Consider the following 23,117-nt stretch of genomic DNA (forward strand, 5'->3'; position numbering starts at 1 on the left):
TAAGGCAACTTAAATAGGACAAAAAAGAGCTTTTGGGGGGTTTTTGTTAGCTTATGTACTAAGTCTCTTAAGGTTTTTTTTGGTGTGTGGGGTGGGGGGTCTTATTCTAAATCAGACTTCAGATGAATTTCAAAAGTGTGTTACTACGATGTTTTTAGTTGTGCAGCTATCTTATCAAAGGGGCTCTGATAATCACACCTTTTAAACATTGAGCTTGAAATAGCTCAGAAGTTCCAGGAAAGTCCAGGTGATTAAAGCAAACCCTTTTACTTGGCCCTTTTTTGTGAATAGGTCAGCTGGTACGTTTTTAGATGATAATATTTTTTGACTAAAAAGCGCAAAGTCCCACCTACTTGGTTTCTATTGGCTCAGAGACAGAGGTTGATGTACTGAAGGTCAAAATTCACTTAAATAATGTCAGAATAAAGCACAAATAACTGCTACCTGAAGCAAATGTGCATCTTTCATGTACCACCTCTTTCCCCTTCACTAAACAAGTGAATAGAGTGAATATTTTTCAGATGTATCGCTATAGCAAGAAATCAAACATTGTAAACACTGTATTTGAGAAAGCTCTGAATTTGTGCTTTGTATGAGTTAGTTTTTAATAGACACACACACACAATATTATCTGTTAAAATACTGAAAAACTAAATGTAAGAAATCTGTACTACATGCCTCATTTTCTGGCCACTGTCTGAATCTGACCATGTATTATGTGCAAAAAAAAAAAAAAGCATTTCAAGGGAAGGTGCAGAACCTTCCAAAAAACTGCAGTACTTTCTCATTAGCGGTCACAAGTATTTTCGGAGCTGATCTCAGGCAGGCATTTTGGCCAAGTTGACTTCGGAATGTAGAGGATGTGATCATTCACTACAAATGTAGGGTGATTTTTTTTTTTTTTTTCTTTCCTCATCACCAAGCAATACACTACTTAGAATAGAAAGTCATTTTCTCTAAAATGAGATAACAGATGCTAAACTGAACAACTGCAGAAAGAGGCCAGTGGTGGCTGTTAACTGAGACTGCGGACTTCAAACTGACATGCCTGCGGTTTTCTAAGACCGTTTTTGCAGAGGCAGTAGATTATGGGGCTGTTCTCCTCAAGCCTGGAAAAAAAAGAACATATTGCTATATAGAGCAAAGGCTGCTGTAGTGTGGATTCTCTATTTTCTTTCTAAACTATATATGTTATACATATGTTTTTTCTGTTGCTGCCCCCCCCCCCCCCCCGATAAATTCCTTATCTACCTTGGCATTCTTTGGCTTGGAGAAACACCTACACCCACAAAGGCATCCACACAGAAGAAGTGAATCTATATTCATTTAATTTCTTCTGTAAACATAGTACAGCTTCCTGTTTACTAGAATCTAAACATGTAAATGCTTTGTCAACAATTCACTATTAATTGAAGTACCTACCACGTGAGGTCCAAATGCATAGGTTTTGCTGCCCCCTTGTGTTTCAATCATGGAAGTAGCAGCATTCACAAGTCTCTTTTGTTCAAATTTGCTGACTCCAGAACATACCAGAACAATATAATTCAACCCCAATGCAAACTCGCTTCTCAAGCTTCTTAAGAATTGAAAGATACTCAGACTTTAAAAAAATAAATAAACATTTATTAACCTTTTTTTTTTTGGAAACTGCCAAAACGACATAGAATAGTAAGATTACAGAAAGCATCTCTTGTGCAATTTTCAAGTCATTTCAGTAGCAGTAAACAGTAGAAATATATATGGACCATATTTGGACTATTAACAATAAAACAGTCACAACACAGGAACAGCATCTTCCTCCTTTTATTCCTTTACCTTTTTGGATCTTTGTTCCACAAGCTGAACCAGGAATCTTACCTCAGGATACCCTACACTGCATCTACTACCTCTTCAGGTGTTTATCATGGCCAGTTCTGCATCATCCACCCTCTCTTAGTTCTCTGGTGGTGGAGTTGGAACTGTCTGGGGATTACGAGGAGTCTCGCACCTCCTGGGAGGGTTGAATGTCTTGCTGACTCTGGGAGAGCGGACCATTCCCAGAGGAACGAGGGGTGCTGGGTTTTGGAGGCGTGACAGGTACTCTATACCACGCTTCCTTTTCACACTCCTGGGGTCCTTGGTGTCCGAGTTTCCAGTGGGTATAGGGGTTCTTTTGCTCACAGGAGTGAAAGGGGAGAAAACTCTGCTTGTCTGATGGGGAGTTGCCTGGGAATAATGACAAAGTATGGAAATTACACTGGATTTGGCTGTCCAGTTCATTGCTGTGTCTTTCTATTATATAACATATTTAATAGTAAAACAATAAATAAACTCACATTATTCCTGAGGTTTGATTTTGGCATCGATGGTAAACCTGGAGTTCCTGGGGACTCACAAGAGTTCAAGAAATCTGTTGGAATCAGGTTCGAGAGCCTCTCTTCAGCAACTATGAAGAAATGCTCATAATCCTGTATGGAAAGCAATCAATGGTACATAAATCTGCAGGCAAAAATATTTTCCATTTGAGCATAAAACAAATATTTGCATGATTCTAGGTCACAAAGAAATATACAAACTGATCTGAAATGGTTCATTCTATTAAACGTGTCTAAATCTGGGTTTATAGAAAAGGTATTTGATGCATCACTGCTAATCATTAAGATCTCCAAAATAATTTTGCTCTGTTAGTTAAACATATGTTCTGAACAAATATATAAACCTGACCAAGAAGTAGAAACTGCCCTGGTTACCTCAACAAATGTCTTGAGACGAGAAATATCTTCCTGTAAGTAGGCTTCTTTAGGGTTTGTAGAGAATAGTGCTTGTTCTCCAGCATAAAGGCTGGGGACTGGGCCAGACTGCTGTCGGAGTTGCAGGTTGCTTACAGCCAATAGAGCTAATGGCTTTACCAGGTCCTTCAGAGCAAGGAGAGCCAGGCTGCTATAGATCCTCACAGAGACAAAGTCAAACTTTTCATCCACTAAATACAATACAGGAGACGTACCTGCAAATAACAAACATAATAAGAGGGAAATGGGTCACATCATCATTATGCAAAATTTGTCTTCTAATTAGCATGAGTTACAGGTTACACCACTAAAAGAAACCTATATGCTGCGATTTCATTTGCTGAGAGTCCGAATTGTCAGGGTGAATGTTTTTAAGCTGAAAAATTAGTACTTTTCATACTTTTTGTTCTGATCAAATAAATGATTATGTGCCAAAATGAAGATAATACAACATGAAATCACAAGCTTCTATAATCACAAATGCACTACATTGTGCCCTATACACTAGCTGTAACTGGCGACTAGAGCTTGTTGCTCTTTCATGACTTATTCAACATATTTATTTTTAAGCAGACAAAACACAGAGACATGTATATTGTGGATAGGATATCATGATGGATTAATGACAAGTGATAACACTCAGTTCCAGTAAACAGTAAAACAAACCTTGTCTGTCCAAGATGGAAATGACATATCCCACGAGGTCAACCTCTCCACATGGAGAGCTGAATCCAGGGCTCTGAAGATCTCGGAATTTTACTGATTGTCTTGCAGGAAAATGCAGACTTAACCATTCTGGGCAAACCTGTTTCACAGTACCTGAGAGTTACTCTTCGATGTCTGTTTCCAATAATGATTGAACAGCCAAAATGCAGCATATAGAAATATATTTCAAGGAGTTCTTTCAAATCATAAGACTGGTGTTAACGTAAACACCGCAGCTTTACCTCAATGTCTTGAAACTGTGTTTTTTTGGTGGCTGTGAACTGGATGTTGAAAGTGCCAGAGCATTTCTTGGTCTCTGATGTGGCCAGATGATAAGCCTTGTATCTGCAACCCTCTCTCAGTAAGGAGCGCAGCTCCACAGAAGGCCGCCAGATATTTAGTGTGTATACTGGAAAACGTACAAATTCAGTTGCTCAAATATTAGCCATAGTGTAACATGCATTCTGGTTAAAATATTTAAGCTAGTTTGTCTTCTTATGACAACATTAAAAATAAAATCACCTATTATATCTACTCACAATGGCTGAATGCAAATAAATTAACATGCACATACAGTAGCTTCTTGATTTGTTAGCTGTTGGTTTACAGAGCTTTTGCTGCTACAGAGACCAGACTTTTTCCTCTGGGGAGGTTTTTTTTTTGACAGCCAAGCATTACAAAGCGTGTTACAAAACGAAAAAGTCAGTTTTAATTTTTTCTGCAATCTATAATCTGAAGCATCGGAACACAGGATAATCACTCACCACAGCTGCTGTGCAAATCATTAGCATCAGCTATGGAAAGTTTCCAGACAGGAGTAACATCACGGTTAGCGCACCCCCCCTCAGCCTCCTGTACAGCCTTGTGCACCCGGTCCTGTAACTCCGCTCTCTTCCTTTCGGTTAATGCTCGCCTGTAGTTACTCACAGCTTTCACCTGCTGGGTGCTTAGATAGGTCTGTGCATATAGAAAATGCCTGTGAAAGCCTCAGTTCAGAAAAAATTCTCCCATTGTGTTATGTGACATTTTAAATGAACTGGTGTGTGATGTGTGTGATCTATTCTGAAGTGAACATGACTACACCCTATTCCTACACCCTTAACTGTATTAACCTTAAGGGCTTTTTCCTGTATAATCATTAATATTTATGCAAGCGAAAAAAAAAAGTATTGCAACTTAATAATAAACAGATGGCAACACAAACTTCACCCATGCTAGCTAGTAAATATATGAGCAATGCACTATTAACCGAAGTAGAGATTAAACCCTAAATCCAAAAGCTTTCGGAGCAGCTTTACTTTTAGCCGTTTCATTCATTTGAGGCACAAGCTATAACAGAAAATGCGTTTTACTTGCACTTGACCTTGACATTTATAGTTAAGTCTATTTGTTGGCACAGCCATTTTTCTTTCATTCAGCAAAAAACTGAGCAAAGAATCTCAGCAAAGTTTCCATCAGTTTCTTGCTTCAGAATTACTGTTTTAACAAAGCCTTGAAAGTAAAGGCATTAGATACTTCCCTAGGTGAGATTAAAAAAATGCACTGCATCAAATGTTGGTAGTAGTGTACCAAGTATTCAGGAACTCATAAGATCAATTTATTAAGGCTTTTTATTTACTATTTGTTAAAAGTAACTGCTGAAATATGGTTCCAAACACTCATAGTTCATCCCTCTGATTATTCACAGTAGTGTTTATCAGAGTTTGGTTATATCTGATTAAGCACTTTACCTCCACAAAAGCTGGATCACTCTCCATTGCTTCATGAATCACCTCTCCTTCCTGCAGATTCTTAATCTCATGCAGACTAAATGTTCTGCTTCTCCTGGTTTTCGTCTTTTCTGTAAATTCACAAATAATGAGCATTATGTTGTAATAATTTTCTAAAAAGCATTTTGAGGACTGTACATAAAGGAACCAGGTGTCGCACCAGGTGTACATTTTAGATTAGACAAATGCAGTTCTGGTTTATCATTTTGGGCTATAGATGACCAATTCACACCTTTATACACCAGGCATAACATTATGATCACCTGCCTAATATTGTGTTGATCCACCTTTTGCTGCCAAAACGCAACAAACTGTGATGCACTGTGTATTCTGACCCCTTTCTATCAAAACCAGCATTAACTTCTTCAGCAATTTGATCAACAGTAGCTCGTCTGTTGGATCGGATCACACGGGTCAGCCTTCACTCCCCACGTGCATCAATGAGCCTTGACCGTCCATGACCCTGTCGCCGGTTCACCACTGTTCCTTCCTTGGACCACTTTTGATAGATACTGACCACTGCAGACCGGGAACACCCCACAAGAGCTGCAGTTTTGGAGATGCTCTGATCCAGTGGTCTAGCCATCACAATTCGGCCCTTCGTCAAACTCACTCAAATCCTTACGCTTGTCCATTTTTACTGCTTCTAACACATCAACTTTGAGGACAAAATGTTCACTTGCTGTTTAATATATCCCACCCACTAACAGGTGCCACGATGAGGAGATATTCAGTATTTACACTTCACCTCTCACTGCTCAGAATGTTATGACTGATCGGTGTATGTAAAAAAAATGATATGCATCCAGTTTGTTTAGTACAGAATACTGCTTTATACTTCAAGATGATAAGTAGTTTTATAAAAATCAATAAAAATGCAGTCATTATTCCTCCCCTAGCAGCAGCACCACAGCTGGATACTGTGGCATACAAAGACAACAATAAGTTGTCAGCAATATATCCTACCTTCGTCCTCTTTCTCAATCTGGGCTTGTATTTTGGAGAACAGGAGCTCCATGGTCTTTTGTTTGGTACTGTTGTATCGTGCTGCCTCTCTGTCTTCAGCTCGCTCGTTGCGAAACACAAAGACAGAACCTGGCTTCTTCTCCATCCACTATTTGATAAGACAAATGTTAACAACCAGAATTAAACATGATCCAAAGACAAGCTTTAGTCAGATCTGGATTTCAAGATACTGTTGCAAAAAACATGTTTTTAAACAGATGCACTGGTCAATACCGCAAACTTTAATGAAAAGCTACCAGGGGCAATATTAATGCTGAATTAGAACAGCATTGGGTTTGAATAACATTAGAGAATTATTTGATATTGGTAAAGCATCATCACCTGTGTTGGGTAACTCCTTAACACGATGATGTCCACACAGCTCACCACTCCTCCATCAGCATAAAGTGATGAAAGTAACAGTGGAAAGGGTCGAGGGTCTTCATAGAAGCCAAGCTTGGTGTCCCAGCGGGCTCGTCTTGTACTGTTTGCCGAAATCTTTAAAAAAATATACAATATAAAACAATTGTTGTTTAAGAAAACAAACAAAAATACAATGTTTAAAGCACTTGTCCAACAAACTGTGTAGAGAAGATTTACAGAAAAGCAATCCCTTTTAACTCATCAGTGTCAATTTATCAGGAAGGTACTGCACTGCATTTCACTCTCATCAGTATGTTGCATTCATGCCACACTGAAATGCAGTTAACGTCTGAACACAGCCCAAGCCATGCTCAGGGGTTGAAGGGTAGTAACGGAAAAAGAGAGAAAGGCCTGAAAGTAACATGTTCCAGCATGTGTTGCCATAGAATATGAAGGTTATGATTTTCTGTGTGGCATGATGTCCTTATAGCACAAACAAAAAACAAAGAAAATGTCACCACACCTTGAGCATGAGAGACTCGGGAGCCTCTAAAGGAGGACAGGCATCCTGAGAGCCAATCAACTCTGCGCCATGGATAAGAAGTTTCACACCCACTCTGATACGGCCTTTTCGCAGCATGGCAGACAGAGGTAAGTCCAGCAGTGCTTTAATGGGATACCAGCCGTCAGTAACCCATATGACTGCAGTGGGTGACTCAGGCTTTGTATTTTTGGTGTCCATGGCCTCTTCTGACCTGACTGGACATTGGTCACCTTTGGCAATTCCACACACACAAAGCACTATGGTCTTGGCTGGTGTGTCGTCTCTCTCTATGATCTTCTTCAGGGCTGATCTCTGACTGTGGTCCACCTCAACGTCATACCTGAAAATAAAAGATTTACCCCAATACATTATAAACAGCTACTAATATTTGTTCTTCTTGTCCTTATCAGTAAAACACAGTTATTATTATTATAACAGTTATTATCTAACTTCCTTGTCACAGATTTGCATTCTCATATTCCTTGGAAAAAAAATATCTAAAATTAATATAGAAAATTTTCAAAATGGAAAACTTTTCAGATTCCAACTCTTTTCTAAATGACACCACGTGTTGCTTTATGCCCACAGACAGAGATGTAGGTAGAAACCTTTTTTGCTAGATGCCTCAATTAACTTTGTTAGTTAGCTAAACAAGTTCAAAACAACAAATACACAAGTATGTGAAAATAATGCTTAAACTGAAGAAAGACACTAAAGAGTGCAGAACAAAACAGGTAGTGTGTCATGCTTTCATTAGTTTTATCTTACATTTAAAAAAAACTTCACCACCAAAGGAATCCTCTACTGAATAAGAACATGGCTTGTTTTTCACAACTCTATTCTACAGCTATTCTATTTTATTTTTATTCTAGTAGCTAAATATTATTGCAGATATTTTTAGGAAAGCATTACATTGGGCATGGTGGTCACAGCTAATAAATGTATGAATTGTTCATTCCTGTTCTATCAACAACGACTATTCTAGTCAGTCACAAAAATGTGTGCCTAATTCTTTGGAATACATACAAACAATATACCTGTACATTGTATTAATGCATACCTAAGTTTGAGCTGTAGGAGCACCTGCTCTGGAGTGAGACACCGACCACCCATCACTTCTGGGAAGGCTCTTTCCATGGCGGCTCGTTTCCACACAACCCACCGATAGTGGTTATACACCCATGCTTCACTTATCAGTTTGGGGTCAACTCCAGGAGTATCACATAAGGCTCTGCCAAAGAACAATATTCCAGCTATGACACTACCGAATGTGAGAAGAGATGCTACATATGAACAGAAATATCTTTCTTACCTGTAGAACTCCTCTTTACCCAGCATTCCCTTGTTATCTGGGATCAGCCAACCACCATCAGCCAGCTGAATCCCTCCATTCACTCGGAGAATCTCACGTTTGAAAAACTCATCACAGTTGAACCGGAACGACTCTGCATTCTCGCTGGTTATCTGGGACACTTTGAAGGATACACCATGCTGATAGAGCTACAGGAGAAAAAGCTTGGTAGTAGCTAAAACAGACTTGGGTGTTTGGAATGGTAAAAACACACTAATACACAGAAAAATGAATGAATGAATGAATGAATGAATGAATAAATCACCTGCTCTTCTGTGTGTAGCTCAGGACACTTGTATCCTACAGCCACTTTCAGAGAAATTCTGCTCACCCTGGATGTCTTAGCCAGGTAAAAAGTGCCAGGTAAAGGTCGAACTCTCTGACGCTTCTTTTTACTGATCCTCATGGTCTGCATATCTTGTGCTAACTCCAAGGACTGCTGCCAAATGACTATAACAGATGAGAATAAGATCAAAATTAATGAATTAATTGACATACACAAACAAGACAATCTTACTAGTTGTTGGTTTATTGAGGTTCTTTAAAAGACATTTAAGAGTGGTAAATATTTAAGAATAGCAAAGCAAAAGTCCAGCGTGATCGCTGAAAGATGACCAGTCGTTAAAATATAGACAAGCCAAAGTTCCACCTTCTCATTTTTCACCTTTTGAGTGTTATTCTCCTTGTGACGTTTAATTTACAGCCAAAATACTACACTTTCTCACCATCACCACCTCCACTTCCTTTCTTGAATCTCAAACCACTTTTTTTAGGGCAGCACACAATGGTCAAAGATTAGACACAAACGTAAAATGTGTAAAGGGTTCCAACACCCAAAAGGACTTTTTAATCAACTTGCTTACTGTTTGTTTCATCAGGGACACCGGTGTCATTTTCCAGCTTCTCCTTTCTCTTGGTTTCTCCTGCTTTCTGGTCCTCTGTTTTTTTAGCTGAGTGGTAGTTGCTGCTTTCACAGCTAGAGCTTGTGATGGCTGGGGAATCGCCGGAAATCTGTGGTAAAGCCTTGACATGAACATTACCTGATGTATCTTTCTTTTTAATGGGTGGAACAAACACACTGGGAACTTGGGCCACAGCTGTGGGAGCACAGTTTTTTGGCATTCCCTCCTTCAGATTTTTTCGAAAAGGGGGTATAAACACTGGCGCTTTGGGGTCTGATGGCCTCTTTTTTAGGTGATCTTGGTTAGCCGATGCTTGGCCAACAACATTCCTGTAAGTAAAAAAAAAACCTTTTACTTCTACATACTTCTAAAGGCAGTTTTTTCTCTGAAAATTCAGGTCTACATTGCTTTGCATACCTGGATGGATAAGTGATATTGGGTTTCAAGTTGTATTTGAAGACACTTCTGTCTCTCAGAGTCCCTGTAAATGTAAAGCCAAGTGTATGAGACAAGCAGATTGGATTAATTATGGAAAAAGATGCTTGGAGGCATGCTGTTATGTGAAAATAATCAACAATAGATTGATGTGATGTGACCCAATGTGAATTACCATCCCAAAGAAGACTATTATACTGTAGCTATATCATATAGCAACAGCAAGTCCCGGAAAGTTCTCAATGATCTCTGTTTTATGCATTAAAAAGGTGCGATAGTCCATATTATCCATTTTTGAAAAGTAATGTGGAAAACTCTGTAGAAATTATTAAAAAATAGACCAACGGGCCATTGTCTTGGAACAAGTGTAATACATAGCTTTAAAATAAATCAATAAATAAAGAAAGAAGTTCAGAAACCTGCTTTTCAGCATAGAATGTTGTTTGTATTTGGACCACCCCCAAGACATGTCCCCAATGCCCCCTTCAAATCCTCATAAATTATTATGGGGAGAAGTTTATATTGTATGCTTGGCTTTGAAGCAGTTGAACGTCTGAACACACTTGAAAGTGATGTCATGACAGTCCTTGTCAATAGTAGCTCAACTCTAACTCTAGTTGAACCACAATAACTTATAAGAGTTTGTGTATAGGCTCAATGAGTAAAAAAAGAAAAATCTAATCTTATTCAACTTCACATATTTACCCATTTATCCATATTTTCACAAATCTTACTTATGTACTTTTGGTCTGTTTACAGTGAAGAATGTCTGAGAAAATTTAGTCCCTGTTATCACTTACATTACATACATTACAGCCAGCCCCCAACCCACCCTGCTCCAGTGGCGCTGCATAATGGCTGACCGTGCACTCTGACCCTAAACCCTAAGGATGGGATATGCGAAGAAAGAATTTCATGGTGTGGTAATGTATATATGACAAATAAAGACCACTTAAGTCTCAGTGAATGCGCTGTTTCAAGAGCAACAATATCATAAAACCCGTGCTGCTGTTGTATGAAAATGAATCATCCAATCAGATCTGAGTTTTCATCACCGGTGTGACTTAATAAGAACAATTTTTATGCTCATTTTACAAAACTAACCGTTGGGGCAGCTTTTCACCGGAGCGCAGGCTGTTCCGTCTTTTGAGATCTGGTCAAACTCTGAAACAAGTCTTCTTTTCAAAGGAGGTTGACCTTAAAATGATTAAAACTTGCATTAGTAGTGTGTAACAGAAAAACTTTTTTTCCCCCTTGGCTAAAATCTAGAGCTGAAAGGTCTTACCTGTCAAATGCTCGTCATCCGAAGGCCGCTTTCGTATTCCTGTGTTCACCCCTGAGCATCTCTCCTGATGCTGAGTAGGACTTTGCCTAATGTCAGTGTCCAAGCTATTCAACAAAGCGTTCTCATTGAGATCATCCTCTAAAAGTGCTTTAGTGCAAGCCATTGCTTCTTGCTCAAAATATTTTTGCTGGGTTACAGTGCATCCGTCAAGGTTTAAAGAATGGCAGCTCAGGAGTGAAGGATTATCCTGAATGGCCTGTGATGATAGGCGAGATGGACTAGTGGCTTTGGTGTTTGGCACAATTGGTTTCTTGTTAATATGTGTAGACAGAGCTTCACTGGTAACTTCACCATTAGTAACTGGTTGCGTTTCACAGTCTTTGAACATCTCAAAAGCTACCGCGAGTGCGGATTTTGACACGCAAACACCTTTTCCGCTTGCTGTGCTAAAACCAAAATTTCCTGATCCCACATGTTCAGCCTTTGGGCCTCCATTAATAATGTTCTCATGTCTTTCTTCAGATTTTCCAGCATTAACTGGCATGCTTTCATTCTTAGTGTATAAAGCTTCACCACTATGGCTTGCATGTTCGACTGAAACGTCTTCACTACTGACAGACACGTCCTTACACTTGTTCAGCTCCTTTTCCGACACAACAATATTTTTGTTACTGGCAGCATCGGAAGGCAGTATGCGTATATGCTCAGTACCTGTTGCTGACGTCTTTGCAACTGACATATTACAGGGATCAGGTCCTAATCCATCCACATCACAGTCAGTAAAAAGACTCTTTGCTTTCTGGAGGGCTTTCTCAGAAATGGCAACTTTCCTTCCACTTGCTGTGCTAAAGCCGCAGGTTTTTCCTGAAATAACGGCCTCATTTTTGGAAAGATTCCTCTCTTCTGATATTTCCAATCTCCTTTCACCAGGTGAAGCAGCATTTGAATCATCCAACATAGCTCTAGCTCTCTGAAGTGCTTCGGCTGAAACAGACACCGCAGCACCACTTGCTGTACTGAAACCACAGCCAGATGGTGGGTGAAGAGTCTCAGAGGGGGTTTTAGTGAATTTCCTTTGGACATATTTATTCAAATCTGTGGAGTCTTTCTTTAAAGTCTCTTTGTTCAGATTGTCCATTCCAGGCAAATTCACCATGTTTCCCGCAACTGCCTCAAAGCCGCAGTCATCCATCACACTTGTGTCGTCTCTTTTTACTTGAGAAATATCCACACAATCAGGATCACAATTTTTAAAAAACGTCTTGGCTTTCATAAACGCTTTTTCAGAAAAGCTCACTCCTTTACCACTTGCCATCTTGAATCCGTTGACAAACGTGTGCTGGCCTGTATCTCCTTCAAGATCCAGTTTTGCATTCGTTTCCTTGGATTTCGTTTCATCCGAGCTTCTCGTGTCGTCATTAATATCTTTGAAAATGGTTTTTGATTTCTGAATTGCGCTTGCTGAGACAGACACTTCTTTGCCGTTGGCCATTTTAAACCCATTACTCTCCACGGATCGAGGAGCTGGATACACAGCCTGTTTTATGTCAGGGCTGTTTTCAGAATTGTGTTCTTTCCCACCTTTTGGTACAGATCCATCAGACATCTTTGATTCGGCAACTACATCTGCCAACACAGAAGAATTGTGTACTGAAGTCCAAGAAGTGGCTTTTGTTTCTGCAGGAGAACTGACACACTTGGATTCTTTATCATTTACAAGTTCATTTAGAAGTTTCTTTGCATTTTGAAGAGCGTTTTCTGAGATAATTATTTCCTTCCCTCCAGCAGTACTAAATCCAAAATTGACTGTGTTGTTCCGAAGCAAATCTGGATTCTGATCTATAGTTCCTCGTAGTGTTTCCAGATTTGTTTTGTTACACGTTTGTTTGCACATTTCAGCCTCTTTGTTTATTGAGCTTGCATTTCCATTACACAGATTCAACCTTGGGTTTAGTTCAAACTCGGATTCCACGGCAATCCTGGAAAACGTGTCCTGGTTGTCACCTGACTGATTTTCCTTTTGTTTAACAGTGTCTGCTTTGCCATCACTCTCGAGACCAGAGTTTCCCTCTGTGTCTTCTATATCTGCAAAAAGGCTTCTTGCCTTGCTCAGACATTTCACAGAGATGGTCCCGGCATTTCCTTTTGCCGTTTTAAAGCCAGAACAAAAAGACTTTTCTTGCAGACTGTCATCTGCCTTATTTGGCATTTCCCATGGAATAGGACATGACTTCCTGATATTTTTACTTTGAATAGCCACGTCTCCTTTCATCAGGCTGTTCGGGACTGAAGCATGCACATCTGCCTTGGACTGATTTTTTTTTGACACCTGCCTCTCACTTAAATCACAGTTAAAACTATCATCAAAGTCAATACCAGCAAGTATCTCAGGATCCCACTCTCGCTCAAACTGCAGGCTATCTGGACATTTTGAGTCCATCTTTGTGGGTTTAAACTGGGTAAACTCATACTGGCTGCCTGCCTCCTCCAACATACTACACAGCTCGGTCACATCCGCCCTTTGCGAAGCCGTCAAAGACGAACTTCCATCATCATTACCTGTGGAATGTTGTGAAGGTTTCCGAATGTTTTTCAAGTCAAATTTATATGGCTTGGCACCTTTTGTATTGCAGACCTGCATATTGTTATCTGACAGAAATGAATCAAACTTTTCTTCATCTAACTCCATGAAAATGTCTTTACATTTCTCGATATTCACAGATGAGACAGTTATACTTTTGTTAGACGCAGTTTTGAAGCCAGATTCATTTGTTTGGCACATGAATGTGCTAGGAATATTCTCTGCAGCTGCCTCAGACCTTAAAACACTTTCATCAGAAGCTTGTCTTCCAGCTTCATGTTCATGCTGATAGCTTTCTGAAGGCAATTTCTCTCCAGCAGCGTTTGCTATAACAGGTTTGCAGTGGTTCGTACCAAGTTTCATTGGTTCAGTTACACGTGAAGTGCCTGTGTGAGTCACATGCTGTATGGATTCGTCTAATGCTGCTTTGGCTTTCATTAAAGCTTCAGGGGGGACTACAATAATTGCATTATTTGCTGTTTTAAAACCAGAATGAAGATGTTCCGTGTCTTTGCTCGAGAATGTTTCCAGGCTAAAACCAGAACGAACCGTAGGACAGCCACTGTCACAGACTGTGCTCTCAAAAGATTGTATATTTGTGAAATTAATGACTTCTGCTGTCTGATGATCTACTTGACCTTCACACTGTATCACAGCTTCTGTTTTAGTTTGCATTTCACTTATTTCCATCACAGTGCAATTTGGGATTAAAACACACTCATGGCTGCTCTGTGCACATTTTTGTGGTGCTTTTAACAAGTTCACTTCCTGAGTGAAATCCTCTGCAAACGCTTTGCAAAGCTGAGACATATCAAGGTCATGGTCTAGGTTAAGATGTGCAGGATGATCCTGCTTTACAGTAGCTTCTACTGGCTGGACCAACCGATCTCCAGTGTCTGTGTGTGCATCCTCTGGAGAAGATTCATGGTAGTGTTTTTCAACCGCAGCATCTAAAAAGAGATGACAAATGAGAAGAGACGTTTAATACTACGAATAGGTATTATAAGAAAATGTAGAAAGTATGAATGAAAAATACTCATACTAGTGAAGTTGTGCATTCTTTTACTTTCAGAATTTTGCACTCGATACACAAACTTTCTGGGTTTTCTTGAGAAGGTAAGTGCAGGAGATGCCTCCAATAAAGAAATTCGCCCCTGAGACTTCTCATGACACAATTCAGGAGAGAACATCTGTTGTTTGGACATGCATGCAGGAGACTGTGTGATATGGTTTGTACGATCATCACTTTTGACTGAGGAGTCTACATGAGGACTAGTGAGTTTACTTGAGATGCACACTTGGTTTGTCTTGGAGTCTTGAACATCAGATAAACTCAGCGGAGTCCACTGTGTAAAATCCTTATTATTAAGTTGACTTGAAAATAAAGGAGACTTTAAACTTGCAACAGCAGTGCTGGTAACGGTTTTTGTCTCAGATGTACAATCTGTAGTGTGCTCTACTGTCACAGGATTTGACTTTACTTCCTTAGTAACACCGTTCACTCTCTTTTTTCTTTCCATGGTTTTAACCCTTCGCAGGGACGAGCCGCTGTTCATGAAGAAGAAGGACAGCACGTCCTCTGCTCCATCAAGAACACTCTCCACTGCGTTCCGCAAATCACTGTCCTTTATCGCATCCGGTACCGTCTGCCTCCAGACACCTTCTATATTGTCAGTGGATGAATCTGATTTTTGTTCTTCTGCCTGGACATTCCCATCGCTTAGCGTGTCTGTGGGAAAATGTCCAGACAAATCCAGAAATTTAGCATTTCTATTTTTCAAATGAGATTTGAAACACGTTCCCCATGATAGATTTAATCCAAATTAATATGCATACAAGACTAACCATTGTGCTGCACACTGGATGTTGACTCAGAGCCTTTTGAGAGTGATGGAAACAGCTTTCGTACAATCTGTATAGAAAAATAAAACAGAGGCTATAAGATAAAACTAAGAAAAACAAATAACAAACCTGTGTTCATATAGTTCAACAAGTGACAAAGCAACAGGCAAATGTTCAATACGCAATTTCAGTGATTCATTGATTTGACTCTATGCAAATTAGGTATGACGCATTACAGAGACAAATCTGACCGGCTTGAATGATGCATCAGACTGATCTCATGGCATGAGTGGCACAAGATTTATTCAACTTTATGCTGCATTCATGGTGCCACAGCAAGCAGTATTTTGCCAGTTTTTATGAAGTCATGTGGGGAAAAATGTGGGGGGTGGGGTGTTTTGGTCCTCGGGCCTCCATTGAAATGGGACATTTTTTGCTCTGGCTTGAGTGACAGGCCAGTTGAGTAGTTTTAGATGACAACGTTCATTACCTTCACAGAACAGCGCTTAGCATGGCCACTGTTATCAATTTAAGCCGTGTGTCTGTATATTAACTGATCTAAAGCTAATAATGCTGTAAACTAATTTAGAAGTAGAGAGGGGGAACTTTACACTGTCTGTAGGGCAATGTCGATTTGATGGCACTCTGTAAGCGAGAAAGGAACTGGTAGTCAAGTTGACGAGGTGGAATCTCAAGGGGACTACACAAGCATGCTACTACTAAGCAATATGGATAGTGTACAGCCACAACAGTAGCATTTACTGCACACCAGTGACACATGTGACTTGTCTTTGGCTAGTGGGAACACAGCATATAGTGAACTGGACACCCACATAAATTTTATACTACAATAAATTAAGCTATTAATCCCAGACTAAAATGTGCTTAATTTTCTACTTACAATGACTTCTTTGTCTCTGAGAAAACTTACTGGTGAAGACTGGCCTTCTGTTTTGGCTGTTGAAACACAATGCTGTTAATATCAATTATTTAGACAAACAAACACAAGCCTCTTGATAAATGGCTATACTCACATAAAATAACAGTGGGGGTCAATGCTGTTGGTGTGTTAAAGGAACTGCTCCAAGATAGTTCAGGGTTTAATTGAGCTCCAAGGCTCTCACAGATGCGCTGTGCAGATGAGGCTTGTGTCTAAAAAAACATTTGTGAAGAGCATGTTTGTATTGACAATTTTCAAGTAGATTTAGATAAGAAACAGAGGAGGATATGATATAGAAATGTGTCTTACTGTTAAACCTGTTGGTGTGTCAAGTAGATCTGTAACAATGAACAAACAATAAGTAACAAGACTACTGAGGGTTGGGGGATATTAATATTTAAAAAAAATATGAAAAATATGTATTGAAAGATATTAAAGTGTGTGTAGAATAACAGATTTCAGACTGAATAAACAAAACAAGGCTATTATATAGCATGCCAAGTGGGTGTAATGTGTTATGATTTATTTTCACATAACAGCATGGTGTGGAGTGTTATTCCATATCGCAGAGAATTTCCAAAAATCACAATGTTTAATCTTTTAATAAAGAATACAGGAAACATTTTAAGTAAGATTTAGGTTGTGGAACATCTGAGAGACAAGTTATATATGCAGTTTGTCCCAATTTTCCCAAGAAATCAGAAAATATAAAACTCCTTCTTAGAGAACTTAACTGTGCTAGAATAAATTCTAATAAATAAAAAGTTTCGTACCCAAGCATGCACCGGTCTTTAGTGGTCCCCAGTCTTTTTCAAACCGCTGACTAGAGAAACAAAAAGACAAAGACCTGTATTTATACCTCAAATATGAAATTGTACAAACATATTCTCAGCAAGGGACAAATCACTTGCCTGGACTCCACAAACAAAGGAACACATCTGTCAACTATACATCACAGGGAAAATCTTTTCTTCACATATCCCAGCTTGATAGGAAGGGCACAGGTTCAATCATGTTATGATGACCCACAACCAGAGAGGGTCAAGAGAACAGTGCGAAAACAGTCATAGCTTGGCAGTGCTGAGGATTTACCCCCGTCCTTCTCATTTGAAATCTTGAACCTTTACCACTGAAACCTTCCCCTATATATATATATATATATATATATATATATATATATATATATATATATATATATATATACACACACACACACATACACATATGTGTATACATACACATATATGTGTAAAGTAAAGAGAAAACACCACAGCTCATAGCCAAACACTGGCCAGAAAATTATATGTGCTATATTAATTCATTATTATTATTATTATTATTATTATTATTATTATTATTATTATTATTATTTTAAAGCAATTATTAGGGCCAAGAGAGTTACCTGTCTTTAGCTAAGTCAAACAGACATGGGCTTGATTCTGGACCCGGTGGAACAGGAAACAAGTTCTGTGTCCCTGTTTTGTAAAGAAAAAAAAGATGTTTCTGGAGTCATTTGAAGTCTCTGTAGATCATAAAGGCTTGCTGTGGGTTATAAAGGTTTCATTACATTGGAAAAGCAATTGTAATACCTTACAATTTATAATACCTATTCGTAAATTGGAAAAGTCTTAAACACCTCCAAATAAAAAAAAAAATGTTAGTTTTATTACAAATACAAATATACTTTTTCTCATTAATCATTCAGGACAGAAAATACTGAAAGAATATTGTGAAATCAATGATATCTCAGTGTGCAGTGTGTGTGTGTGTGTGTGTTGTGGTCATTTAATCACAGCATCGATATTCTCCAATCACACCATTCTGTTAATTTGCCCCTCATGTTTTAACCTCTGATTTATATTTTCTGTCACTGTTAAAAATAAAGCTTGCCTACCTGAATTGGGAGTATCTTCAAGACCTGAAGGAGGAGAATGTGGCCGTCTACGCCTGAATATTCTGGGTGTTGAACACATCTGACTGTCCAAGACCGGCGTCTTTGCTGGAGCTTTGAAAATGTCCTTGTCCTTATGTGCTGTGGAGTTATCACAGCCATCTTCAGAAGCTCTCACTGTCAGCTCTTCAAACCAGTCTGAGTTTAGTGGCCCGAGTGCTCCAATTAAACAAAGAAAAAAAATGAACAAAACAAACAAACAAACAGCAAGTTAAAGTTAAAGGTGAACACCACATTATGACAAAATGCAAAAATGTTTACTTTCATTTTATACAGACATAAACAGCACATTGCTTATGATTTCGAAATTAAAAAGGAGTCTTTCCCGTCATCATTTTCTTTATTAAAACTAAAATCCTAAATCGAATCATTCACGGAGTGTGTTGTATCACCTCTACAAACTATGCACAAGTACCTGTTTCAATCTGATGGAAGAAGTCGTCAAACATTTCGTCTTGTGTTTGTCAGAGCAAAGTCGACGAGCTGGCCTTCGAAGAGAGCTGCAAAGAAGACAAGACTAAATATTAGTATAAAGATGAAGGCACAAATCTGACAACTGCACTTGCTCTAAAGAAATCTTTACCATATCAAAGATCATATAAGTATATATTTTATTAAAATAACAGAATGTTTTAAATCCATTTGTTAAAAGGCTTAGACTGTGTTAGAGCAATTCTAGAAAATTTCTCAACAAGTTCTGATTCCTGAATTCAACAGCACTGTGCTAATAGGCATTTTCATTTTTTTTCGCAAGTTGATGCAACCCTCATAAATAAATACACAACATATGTCGAAAGCCTGTGAAATACAGGTTAATTTACATGTCCAGCATTTTAAGAGTCACATGAAATCAGCAATTTAGTCAATGAAGCAATAAAAGACAACTGAAGTGCTAGTAAATGTAAAAACCTAACATTTGTACTAAATATAAAAATGAAAAGCATTTCCCAAACCCCACAATCTTCCTTCAGAATATTTTTAGTGTTGCCAACTTAGAGACTTTGCCAGATTTGCAAGAAGAAGAAGCCTTTATTATCGTCACACATACATTACAGCACAGTGGAACTGTTTTCTTTGCATATCCCAGCTGAGGAAGTTGGGGTCAGAGCACAGGGGTAGCTATGATACAGCACCCCTGAGGCAGAGAGGGCCTTAAGGGCCTTGCTCAATTTCCCAATAGTGGAGCTTGGTGGTGCTGGGGCTTGATCCCTGATCCTCCGATCAACAAACCATGCATAACTTTATCAACTTTTACACCAAAAAGTGCCCAGTGACAAACATAGCAACTTTTTGATTGCTTCATGACTGTCCTGACCTCAGTCCAGCTCACCAGACACATGGTGACAGAAGAGTTGAGAGAGCAGGTTCACTGAACCCATCATCAGTGTGTAATGCTTAACTGTGTTGAGACTGTGACCAATCACTGACCGCCACTGTTCCCAAAGACCAATCACTATTCAACACGTTCCCAACATCCAATCTCTGATCACTATTGTCCCCAACAACCTATTACTGATCAGCATTTTTTCACAACCATTAATCACTCATCACTATTATTTCTAAAATCCAATCACGAATAATCACTGTTGCCAATGACCAATCACTGATCACCACTGTCCACTATTCCCAATGACCAATCACTGATCACCACTGTCCACTATTCCCAATGACCAATCACGGATCACCACTATTCCTAATGACCAATCACTGATCACCACTGTCCACTATTCCTACTGACCAATCACTGAAACCACTATTCCCAATGACCAATCACTGATCACTACTATTTCCGATGGCCAACCACTGATCACCACTATTCCCAGTCACCAATTAATGATCACTACTACTCCCAATGACAAATCACTGATCACCACTGTCCACTATTCCCAATAGCCAATCACTGATCACCACTATTCCCAATGACCAATCACTGCTGTCCATTGTTCTCAAGCACCAATCACCACTATTCCCAATGACCAATCACTGATCACCACTATTCCCAATGACCAATCACTGATCACCACTACTCCCAATGACCAATCACTACTGCCCACTGTTCTCAAGCAAAAATCACCGATCACCACTATCCCAAATGACCAATCACTGCTCATTATTATTTGGCCGAACTTAACACTTGTTTCATGTTGATATTTACAAATAATAATGAGTGTCCATTAGTTTAGATGTTAGTATAAGATTCAACCACACAGTGCCATCTCTTTTTTCTATAGAAACAAAAAAAATACATTTCTTAATTAAATAAGTGTAGAAACTATTAAAGTAAAACAGTATTCTGATCCATTTTATCTGAAAATCCTCTTTCTTCATATACCCTAAATTATAATTTGACATACATACGAAAATTGTTTGTGACGTCATCCAGCGACATTTTTAGCTACTTTCCCCTGAAACGATTTGGCGACACTGCAGTTTTCCTAATTGTGGTGTAAACCCTGCTGTTTTAATTCGGATTATTTATTTCCTCATGTTTCTTATGCAGCTACCTCAGCACCAAAACAAACTCCACACATGGAGAGCTAGATGGACAGCTCTTATTATAACAGCTGACTCCACATTATTACAAGCTTATGAAGGTTAATAAAACACACACAAAACACAAGTGTTCATGACAACTAATTTTACATCCTGACAGAAAACATGCGCGAGCTTGAGTTTACCCGGAAACCTGCTAGCTAGCTGGCTAACAGTTTTACCTCGCCAATAAACCTATTAAAACTGAGGTAAAAGTGTTGTTTAAATGAGTTATAATTGTAATAAAGGTGCACATTACCGTCAGCCAAACATATCGGCATCGTTTTATAACCCGCTGACATCTGTCATAGCCGTTCCTAATATCTTTTAACAGCAATAGCTATTAGCTTTAAGCTATTAATCTGAATTCTTGCTTGTCACGGACACATTAAAAGTTGCCGCCTCTGGTTGTGTGTCCATTGATTTAACAAACCCGCTGGCTCTATCCCAAATAACGCCACGCTTCTTAATTAGGTACACTGCACATGCTAAGGAAAAAGGAGTTAGTGTGCACTACCTAGGCCACTAGACTTTCCTGTAGGAACACAGCCAGAATATCGCGCCCGGGAAATACTGGAAAAGCCCAATGAAATGTGAGAATTGGTGTAAGGAGGCGGGCTTAAAAGGAACACGGACCAATCAGCGTCGACTTAGAGCTCCTTTAACAGAGCTTTATGAAAGATAAAGTTCGTTTAATATTATAGTTTATGTAATAGTTGGCACATACTAAAATACCGTATAGCTTACTTTTAACTGATCTTTACACAGAAATTGAAGAAATTTATGCACACTATTTATGAAAATAGTCTGTTATTTACCATTACTGACACTAGAGGGCGATAATGCACTTATACAGATTATCGTCACGCGCTCTTGTACATTTTTACATACATTATATTGCCAAAAGTTTTGGGACACCCCTCTAAATCATTGAATTCAGGTGTTGTTTATAAGGGGCTGGGGTTGACCCCTTAGCTCCAGTGAAAGGATCTCTTAATGCTTCAGCTTCATACCAAGACATTTTGGACAATTTCATGCTCCCAACAGTTTGGGAACAGTTTGGGGATGACCCCTTCCTGTTCCAACACGACTGCACACCAGTGCACAAAGCAAGGTCCATCAAGACATGGATGAGCGAGTTTGGTGTGGAGGAACTTGACTTGAGTCCTGACCTCAACCCCACAGAACACCTTTGGGATGAATTAGAGCGGAGACTGTGAGCCAGGCCAAAACTGGGACGTCTGCCTTTACATGCACATGAATGTAATATGGAGTTAGCCCACTCTTTGCAGCTATAACAGCTTTAACTCTTCTGGGAAGGCTTTCCACAAGGTTTAGGAGTGTGTTTATGGGAATATTTGACCGTTCCTCTAGAAGCGCATTTGTGAGGTCAGGCACTGATGTTGGACGAGAAGGTCTGGCTCACAGTCTCCGCTCTAATTCATCCCAAAGGTGTTCTATCAGGCTGAGATCAGGAGAAACAAAACATTTCATGTTATGCTGATATAGGTAACAGCAACTTCACTTCCTGCTAGGCCACGTGACGTCACACCAACATGTCACTGATTGCTTTCTTATGTCAGCATGCCCTGTTGTGCTACCAAAAAAAGTGACAAATTTGTGAAATTGTATAATGATCTGATGAATGTTATGTAATTTGTGATTTACTACATCTGTACTCTTTTATTTAGTTTATTTATTGTTTTATTTATTTCTTTAATGTCTTCCTATATTAATGTTGTAATCATAATGTCATCCAATGTTATATTTAACGTTGAAGTTAATTGTTTACACATGCAATTAGAAAAAAAATAATGCTCCGCTGTGGTTGCGTAATGTGTATGTTTAATCAGTTTATTTTATGAAACTTCATACCAAGTATTGATGTAATTTTCTTCCTGGATGTTTTATCTGTTCTTTCTTTTCTGTACGCAAAATTCCCCATTGTGTTTTACTCTTTACTTGTACATGGATTGTTAGTAATATAATAACAACAATAATAATCAGTGTTTTATTATTATTATTATTATTATTATTATTATTATTATTATTATTATCAGCTTTCTTTCCAGAAAAGCCAGCCTGTTGCTCCTTTCCAATACGCTTCCTTACTTAGGTACACTGTTAAGACCATGGATAAAGGG

The 23,117-nt window shown here is 38.9% G+C and overlaps 1 protein-coding gene across 4 annotated transcripts; it reads right to left on the reverse strand.

The window, feature by feature from the left end:
* Nucleotides 1-1,601: 1,601 nt before the first annotated feature.
* brca2 (BRCA2 DNA repair associated) lies at nt 1,602-21,391 on the reverse strand. Of its 4 annotated transcripts, none has more exons than XM_058414209.1 (27): nt 21,233-21,391; nt 18,857-18,941; nt 18,385-18,600; nt 17,893-17,965; nt 17,264-17,313; nt 16,800-16,828; nt 16,585-16,702; nt 16,482-16,507; nt 15,554-15,620; nt 14,751-15,437; nt 11,128-14,658; nt 10,947-11,039; nt 9,825-9,888; nt 9,369-9,736; nt 8,771-8,955; nt 8,467-8,654; nt 8,215-8,385; nt 7,134-7,494; nt 6,590-6,745; nt 6,209-6,356; nt 5,204-5,313; nt 4,238-4,430; nt 3,716-3,882; nt 3,435-3,573; nt 2,730-2,983; nt 2,316-2,447; nt 1,602-2,205 (listed from the first exon to the last, which is right to left on the reverse strand). In XM_058414209.1, the coding sequence occupies exons 2-27, from the start codon at nt 18,888-18,890 to the stop codon at nt 1,933-1,935; spliced, it is 7,833 nt and encodes a 2,610-aa protein (XP_058270192.1). In that variant the 5' UTR covers nt 18,891-18,941; nt 21,233-21,391; the 3' UTR covers nt 1,602-1,932. The 4 variants fall into 4 exon arrangements, with proteins under 4 accessions (XP_058270192.1, XP_058270191.1, XP_058270195.1 ...); XM_058414208.1 differs by having other exon boundaries at nt 16,452-16,507; XM_058414212.1 differs by lacking the exon at nt 14,751-15,437.
* Between the last annotated feature and the right edge of the window lie 1,726 nt (nt 21,392-23,117).

This window comes from Hemibagrus wyckioides, linkage group LG17, assembly GCF_019097595.1.
Source record: "Hemibagrus wyckioides isolate EC202008001 linkage group LG17, SWU_Hwy_1.0, whole genome shotgun sequence".
Classification (NCBI taxonomy): Eukaryota; Metazoa; Chordata; class Actinopteri; order Siluriformes; family Bagridae; genus Hemibagrus; species Hemibagrus wyckioides.